General features: G+C 36.4%; 1 protein-coding gene across 5 annotated transcripts; it reads left to right on the top strand.

The window, feature by feature from the left end:
- Positions 1-272: 272 nt before the first annotated feature.
- Positions 273-3328, top strand: LOC309709222 (ecto-ADP-ribosyltransferase 4-like). Of its 5 annotated transcripts, none has more exons than XM_082537780.1 (6): positions 273-469; positions 762-817; positions 1089-1152; positions 1267-1344; positions 1435-2153; positions 2452-3328. In XM_082537780.1, exons 4-6 carry the CDS (start codon positions 1285-1287, stop codon positions 2528-2530), a joined length of 858 nt encoding a protein of 285 aa, XP_082393906.1. In that variant the 5' UTR covers positions 273-469; positions 762-817; positions 1089-1152; positions 1267-1284; the 3' UTR covers positions 2531-3328. The 5 variants fall into 5 exon arrangements, with proteins under 5 accessions (XP_082393906.1, XP_082393905.1, XP_082393904.1 ...); XM_082537778.1 differs by having other exon boundaries at positions 275-469; positions 1254-1344; XM_082537779.1 differs by lacking the exon at positions 762-817.
- Positions 3329-9331: the final 6003 nt, after the last annotated feature.

Consider the following 9331-nt stretch of genomic DNA (forward strand, 5'->3'; position numbering starts at 1 on the left):
TCTGACACTAATTTCAGCAGAGTAATGCATCTTGCTACAAACTAAAAATGGTCCAGGAATGGTTTGAGGTTCACAATAATGAGTTTGAGGTGTTGACTCAAACTCATTTCTTTAGTCAACACCACAGTTGAGCATCTGTGGGATGTGCTGGAAAACAAGTCCTTCCATGGACATTCATGTCGAAATATATGCGAAATATATGAAACTATCTAATCTCTACGCCTGGTACTGCTTGAATCCACAGCACTCCCTCCTTCCTCTTACTCAAACTGAACAGTTTTGCAATACAAAATCCTGTCAGAGTGCTCTGCAAACCCAAGTTTTAGCATGCATGTTTTACTACAAAGCAAGGGAGGGCGTGAGTGGAAAGTAGGAAACAGAACATGATCTTGCTCAGCAGGAATTTACTCTTAACAAGCACCAGAGAACAGTGGAGAAAACAATTCTACATACAGTGGAAAGTCATCAGGTATGTGTGCACTAAAAAGTGTTTAGTTTAGTGCTTAATTTACCAGCTATATCATATGAAGAGTATCAAGTGATTACTTCACTAGTACTTTATAAGTTTATGTTAAGAAAAGTATTGTTACATTTCTTCCATGCTGATTGCTGACATGTCACAGTGAAATGTTTATAAGTGGGTAGATCATGATACAAAGCAAAAGCATGTAGTGAGGTTAATGTGTTAAGTTACTGCTCAGTGTGGACAACAGTACTGTGAGCTCAGAACATCACACTGTAACTTTAAGATGTCCAACTAGGGCTGCTGGAGTCTCCTGTTTACTTTGGATAAAGGCTGCACAGAAGAATTACTGAGGTATCTGGCCCAATCAGCTGTACTGAAATTATGTTAGAACACAAATAAATTATTGCTGGTTTAAAGGGGCAAAACTATGCAACCATTACTTGGTCTGTAAAGCAGTTTACAACAAACCTGAACAAGCTTAGAGGAACTGGGTAGCTTACTCAGGATAAATAACTGGACAACTGGTCCCCCAGTGCCTTTTTACTTCCTTCCACAGGAAAGACTAAGAAGTTCTATTGTATGACATCTTGATTCTTTACTCCACACCCTGTGTTCCCTGCAGTACAGTACAGTACAATACAGCCTTTTTGTGAGTTGCTAACACAAGTTTACTCTTCTTGCTTCAGGTATGTGCTTTTCAATCTTTCCAACATTTAAAATTTTAAACTTGTTTCTGGATTGTGTAAAGTGTTAAAGAATTTTTTTCTGTCCACATTTGATCCTGCAGTGCTTTCTTTCAGAAGAAGAAGAGAACAAAAATGGGGTGCAGAAGAAAAGTGCTTCTTGCTGCAATAATTTTCATGCTTGTCTGCTATAAAGTAAGAATTGTGTTTAAAAAAAATATTCGAAGGTTAGAAAAATTATACATTTAAAAATGTCTTTTTAAATGTGATACACCTCAATTAAAGGTGGCCGCAAAGGATACAAGATTACTGGATGTCCAAAAGACCACAGATGTTGTAGATGACCAGTACAAAGGATGTCGTGAAGAGGCCATGAAGAAGTTCATCGAGTCAGACGTGTTAAAAAAAGAACTAAGCAACAGTGAAGGATTTCAGAAAGCTTGGAATAAAAGTAACGAGTGTTCAAAGCAGATCCCTGGAGGAAGAAAAGAGCATACTGCTGCACTTTCAGTCTATCTTAAAGGAGACCAGCCTTTCATACTAACACTGAACAAAGCAATAGAGACAATGGGTGGAAATGTTAGCATCTATAAAAACCGCTTCCAATTCAAGTCTCTTCATTTCCTGCTGATGGACTCCATGAGGCTGCTGAAGCCAAAGGAGTGCAAGAACTTTTATGTTTTTCGAGATGGTAAAAACAAACCACAGAAAGGCTCCACAGTGAGATTTCCAAGTTTCACTTTAGCTTATTCAAACTATGAAGAGCTAAAGAGTCTTGAAGATGTCAATGAGAATACTATTTTAAATCTCACTTCTTGCTTCTTTGTCAACCTGAAAGACTATGTGTGCGGTCAAGAACAGGATGAAATACTCTTATCTCCAGCAGAAGTTTTCACTGTGCAACGAGTGAAAACAAAAACTACATCGGATGATGACGAATACCTTGAGATTGTTTTAAACCACTCAGGACTGAACAGCTCACACAACTGTTACATGTTTTCACGGTAAGATTCATATTCTCTCAATTAAAGTGAAATATTTTTCATATTAATTTCACAAATTTTGATCTTGGAACTGCAGTGTGGTGTTAAAGCTATAAATGTTTACCATTTAAAGCACATGAAAACATTTCGTATGTCCAGCTACTTAAAAATGCATATGTATCTCAAATAAATTATAAATTTCAACATTTTCTGAATCTCAGAGGTTTTACCATCTGGAAATGTATCATGTTCGTGTTTTAGTAACTAAAAAAAAGATTTTACAGTAATCCCCCTCTCTGCTTTGTTTCCATGTCTTCAGGTCTCCTCCAGCTGCTGTCTCCACCCTGTGGCTTGTATCAGTGCTTGCGGCCTCATCTTTGTTTTCTTTAACTGCTTAGTAAGAACATTTTCCTGAGTGTTATCATCTACAGTACTGCTTTGTTTATTCATTTTACAATTTGTTGGCACTTTATTTGGCAGATTGTAGTATCTATCAAATAAAGTTTTAAAGTAGGCTGCCAAAATATTATCAAATATTCTTTTCTGCTTGTCATATGTTATGAATTACAGACCCAATTCACATATATTATTTATGCATGTGTTTATTATTTCTTGTACTTGTGTACTTTAAAAGAATGAAAACAAATGAGAGATGGGAATTACTTGCAGCTGTTCCAGGCTAAATTGAGACTGAGTATTGTGGAGCTTTAACTCCTCACAGCAGGAGTGTTTCCAGGATTTTTTTAATGGGCTGTCATGAGAGGACTAAAAACAAGGCAGAGTGGCACATAGAAAATCCAAATAATTGAGAAATTTAGTTTTTAGGTTCAGAAAATTGGTGTAGACCATGCTGGGTTGTCACATGTAAATAACCTGTGAGTCTGACGGATGAACTGAATCTTTGAACCAAAAAATAGAATTTAGAATCTTAGGTATCAGTTTTCTCTCTTTCTTTAATTAATCTGTGAATTCATCCATTTTTACATTTTTGTCAGTGAACATTTTCTAAGTTGAATATTGTTTACAACTTCCTTCAGTGTGTATATATCTGTAAATTACTAGCTCACAAGTTTTAGAATGCTTTTTTTAGTCGTTACAGTCAGCAATGCTCTCCCTCTCAAACTGCTTGTAAAGACACCACGCCTCAAGGATTCCTTCTGTTTCCCTATCAAATAAACAACATGCAAAAATCAAAAGGCTTTATAACAAATTTAATGTGATCACACAAACATTTTACCTACAATTAACGATTTTTTTTGTTTTGTTTTTACAAATATACACATTAAGTCCTACTTCCCCAAATTAAACACCATAATACGTCACTCACCCAGTAGCCGGACAATAATTACTGTCTAAATGTAACACTCATCATTAGACTTCACATTAATGACACACACAAACAAACATTCACACTGTAAAGGCTAAATATGTCTTTTTTTTGTATTCATGTGTGAGTCAGCAGCAAAATATTTAAATATTATAATACATATTATTATTATTAACAAATTACTTACATTAATACCTACATACTGTTAGAACACCTATATACAGAAAAACCACACAGTTCACACGGCACATGCTTCCTGCAACTACATCAGCAAGCACTTGTGAATTAACATGTACAAACATGAAACACAGGTAACATCTGAACACCTCCAAAAACAGTGTCACTAAAACTGATTTAAAGACATTAAAGTCAGTAAAGCAACATTACTTTTGATACTGAAGTTGATCAGAGCCACTGAGATCTACAATGATGTCAAATGTGTTAATGTAATCAAAACCAACAAGAGAAAATGAATTTTTTTTAGACCTTTTATAAAAAGTTCTCACTTTTTACCTCTGGGTACTCAGTAATGGAAATATTTAAAATTCTTTGTTATGCATTTATGAGAAATTAAATGTAGTCACAGTTGTATGGTGTGATTTAGTGCCTTCCCCCACCCCCCAAAAAAGGAAAGAAAAAAAAAAAACACCACATTTGTAATTTCTCACATGATCACATAATTCAATTTATACACATACGCCCACAACATTCATGTAGACAAAGCAACGAAAAATATGAAGTTTTGACATTTTATTAACAAAAATATATTCAGAAACATGTCATAATAAAAAAAATGAAACTATTAAACATTTTAATGACTGGAAGGCAGTAATAGTAAAGCAAAACATTTCATAGTTATATTTATTCTAAAATTAGAATTCATTCATTCATTCATTTATTTATTCATTTTCAGGCACAACAAATACCTATATTGAACATAAAATACACAAAACAAAAAACAAAACTTGCCTGAAAAAGGAGTGGGACGAAGAAAACTTATTAAATCCCACCCCTATACTCACTCATCAACAAAAAAAAACAATAAACTTCCCGCAGCTACGCCCATCATTGCATACAGACCCATCAACAGCCCCGGGCAGATACAAGCATCTAAGCGGCAGCTCGCAACCAACAATTAGAGCCTTCATAACTGAATACAGAATATATAAATTATAAATTGCATTACCACAGGTAACAGGCAGTAATAACTACAAGTAACAGACACACATACATATACATACATATATATCTACACACACAAGTACATATATGTACATACATACGCACACTTTATTTTTTATTTTGGAATCCATACCAGCAATGGTAAGAGGACAGACATTACAGAGCACACTAAAACCCATCATTGAGTATACTGTGACCAGACCAACTGTTTGTAGAGAAATTTAAATCTATGAATATTTTTGCATTGTTTCAATTGTAAACTCAGACTGTTCCAGATTTTCACACCACATACAGACACACAAAAGCCTTTACGGGTTGTTCGAGTTCTGGGTAATTTGAATTCTCCAAAGCCTCTCACATTATAAACCTTTTCTCGAATTTCAAATCTAGTTTGTAAATTTGCCGGTAAAAGTTTAGTAAAAGCTTTATACAAAATTATGGATGTATTGTAATTAACCAGATCCTGGAATTTAAGTAACTTTGCCTGAAGAAAGAATTTGTGAGTATGATCTAGATAACCAGCCTTGTGAATAATACGCAGTGCTCGTTTCTGTACTGTGACTAATGGATTAGTTGTATTTTTATATGTATTTCCCCACACTTCCACACAATATGTAAGATATGGAAGAACCAGGGTACAGTACAGAGTACGAAGTGCATCTTTATCAAGGAATTGTTTCACTTTGTTCAAAACTGCGAGGCTTCTAGAAATTTTGGTTTTTATGTGTCTGACGTGGGGTTTCCATGAAATTTTGTTATCAATTATAACTCCCAAAAATTTGTTTTCACTCACATTATCAATTGGTACACCTTCAATGATAATTGGTAATTCTATATTATATTTTAAATTACCAAAAAACATTGCTTTAGTTTTATTTATATTTAATGATAATTTATTTATGTCCATCCATTTTTTTTTATTAATTTTAGCTCCCTGTTTACAGTCATTACAAGTTCAGTATAATCATCGCTACTGAAAAATATGTTGGTGTCATCTGCGAACAGTATGAGTTTAAGTACTTGAGAAACATCAAAAATATCATTTATGTATACATTGAAAAGTTTTGGTCCCAACACTGACCCTTGGGGAACACCACATGTAATACCAAGTTTCTCTGAATGGTAATGCCCTATGCTAACATATTGTTCCCGACCTGTTAGGTAACTTTTTAACCAGTTACCAGCTTTCCCTCGAATACCATATCTTTCCAATTTATCCAGTAAAATTGAGTGATTGATTGTGTCGAAGGCCTTTTTGAGGTCAACAAAAATACCAACTGCATATTTATTTTTATCCAGTGTATCAGTAATTTCTTCTACTGCCTCAATTATCGCCATAAGAACAGCCGGCTGGTGTGGCAGGGTGTCCAGCAGCTGACAAACTACAAGTCCAAATCAGGTATGGCTGAAGGTGACCCAGCATTGGCGGAGGAGCTGAACATCTTCTTCACACGCTTTGAGGTCACTGCACCCTATGCCTCAGAGGAACAGCTACACCATACAGCCCACAGCAGCAGTACCATCATCACTCTGGAGGAGCATGAAGTGAGGCGCACCCTGCGGGCTGTTAACCCGAGGAAGGCAGCCGGCCCAGATGGTGTACCAGGACGTGTGCTGAGAGACTGCGCAGACCAGCTTGCCTATATTTTCACCAGGATTTTTAACCAATCCCTTGAACAGTCAAACGTCCCACCCTGCCTCAAGACCTCCACCATAATACCCTTGCCCAAGAAATCTCATATCTCTAGCCTAAATGACTATAGACCAGTGGCACTAACCCCGGTGGTGATGAAGTGCTTTGAGAAACTTGTGCGTTACCACATTACAGCAGCCCTACCCAGCAGCCTTGACCCACACCAGTTTGCCTACAGAGCAAACCGATCGACAGAGGACGCCATAGCAACAGCACTCAATGTAGCATTAACACATCTGGAGAGGCAAGGAAGCTATGTGCGTATGCTCTTTGTGGATTATAGCTCGGCATTTAACACCATTCTTCCATACAAACTGGACGCCAAGCTAAAAGACCTAGGGCTTCCTCACAGCACCTGTAAGTGGATCAATAGCTTCCTCACCGACCGCAGACAGAGAGTGAGAGTGGGACGTTACACATCTCCAGCCCTAAATCTAAGCACTGGGTCGCCACAGGGCTGCGTGCTTAGTCCACTGCTCTACTCGCTTTATACACACGACTGCACCCCCGCCCACCAGAGCAACGCCATTGTAAAGTTCGCAGATGACACTACTGTGGTGGGGCTCATATCTGGGGGAGATGAGTCTGCCTACAGAGATGAGGTGGAGCGGCTGTCTTCATGGTGCAAGGATAACAACCTTCTCCTAAACACGAAAAAGACCAAAGAACTCATAATTGACTACAGAAGACACAAGACAGAAATCCAACCACAAATCATCAGCGACGACTGTGTGGAGAGGGTGGCAGACTTCCGCTTCTTGGGAGTCAGCATAGAGGGAAACCTATCCTGGAGTGTGAATACCTCTGAGCTACTGAAAAAGACACAACAGAGACTGTACTTTCTGAGAGTGCTTAGGAAGAACAACATCACACAGAGACTGCTGGTGTCTTTCTACAGAGCCTCCATCGAAAGCATACTAACGTACTGCATAGGCATATGGTACGCTAGCTGCACAGTGGCTCAGAGGAAAGCACTCCAGGGAGTAATCAACGCTGCCCAAAGGACAATCGGCTGCCCTCTCCTCAAACTGAAAGACCTACACAGTTCCCGCTGCCTCAAAAGAGCCCATAACATCATAAAGGACACCTCACACCCTGGACACTCCATGTTCGAACTGCTGCCTTCAGGTAAACGGTATAGAACAACATACACAAGGACTAACAGACTCAAACACAGTTTCTACCCAATTGCAATATCATGTCTCAATGCTACTAAAAGTAGATGACTTTCATTGCCCCTGTTGTCATTTGTGCCCTTGATGTTGGAATGCTTTCAGACATGTTTTGTTGGATGCGCTAACAAATTGATTGAGTGATTGATTGTTTGAGTGATATATCAACTAGGTCGTATGTTGAGTGTCTGTATGGGGCCTTAGGCCTGGATTGCTTGGGTGTATCTACGGTATGAGAATACTGTATTTTATATGTATTTCTATCTTTTATATCCTATCATTATAGTTTTTAAGTATTTAATTATAGTTTTTAAGTATTTATCTTTTGTGATGTTGCACTGACCAGAGACATCTTTCAATTTCATTGTACCTGTGACAATGACAATAAAGAATATTCATTCATTCATTCATTCATTATTCATTCATTCATTCATTGAAGTGGTTCTTTGCGTTCTGAAACCATACTGACCAACATTTATTATTTGATGTTTTTCAAGGAATTTTTCTAATCTTGAATTAAAAAGTTTTTCTAGAATTTTTGAGAATTGAGGCAGTAGAGAAATAGGCCTATAATTGGTAAAACTGTGTTTGTCATTACTTTTATATAGTGGTATTACTTTCGCAATTTTCATTTTTTTTGGAAAACAACCGGACTGAAATGATAAATTACAGATATATGTTAAGGGACTAGCAATATTCAGAATAACCTGTTTAACTACAGACATATTTATGTCATGATAATCCATTGAAGACTTACTTTTACATTTTAATGTGATATTTATTACTTCTTGCTCATTTGTAGCTGAGAGGAACAGTGAAAAGGGATTTGATTTTATATTACTGATATTTTCATTTTTATGACACGGGATGTCCGCTGCTAGTTCAGGGCCAACATTTATGAAGAATTTATTGAACCCATCGACAATATTACTCATGTTGTGATTTTCACCATTTGCATCAGTAAAATATTCAGGATATGATGTTCCAGAAGATCCTTGTTTAATTAAGTTGTTTAACACATCCCAAGTTCCTTTTATATTGTTTTTATTTTCATATAATCTTCTTCTATAATAAAGTTGTTTGCTCGTTCTTATAATATCAGTCAATTTATTTCTATATGCTTTATATCTTTGTTCCACTTCTTTTGTTTTTACTTTGATAAACTGTTTATACAGATTGTTTTTCTTTTTGCAAGCATTAATAATTCCTTTTGTGAGCCAAGGACTTTTTATCTTTTTTTTCTTTGTCATGTGTTCGTTTACAGGACAATGTTTATTGTACCACATAGTAAAAATATCTAGAAAATTATCATAAGCCTTGTCCACATCTGACTCTTCATACACCGAACTCCAATCTTGTTGTGCTAAATCGAAATTGAAGGCATGAATTGCTTCTTCATTTATTGTTCGCTTTGCTATCATGATCTTGGTATCTATTTTTTTTAAATCACAGTCACACAAAGTAAAAACTGGTAAGTGGTCAGTTATATCACAGACAAGCAGACCACTATTAATTTGGAAATCCATGACATTAGTAAAAATGTTGTCAATAATAGTGGCGCTATGTGATGTTATTCTGCTTGGCTTTGTTATTGTTGGATATAGTGATAAGCTGTACATTGTGTCAGTAAAGTCATCAATGGCTTTTAACCTTGTTGGATTTAGCAAATCAATGTTAAAATCACCACAGATAAATAGTAATTTTTGGTTCACCGAAGCAAACGTTTTTTCTATCCATTCATTAAAAGTGTCAATACTTGAACTGGGTGTCCGATATATGCAACTTATAACATTTCTCTTTTTTTCATTCATAATCTCAATAGTCA

The sequence above is a fragment of the Aulonocara stuartgranti genome (genome assembly GCF_965226115.1).
Source record: "Aulonocara stuartgranti genome assembly, chromosome: 6".
Classification (NCBI taxonomy): domain Eukaryota; kingdom Metazoa; phylum Chordata; class Actinopteri; order Cichliformes; family Cichlidae; genus Aulonocara; species Aulonocara stuartgranti.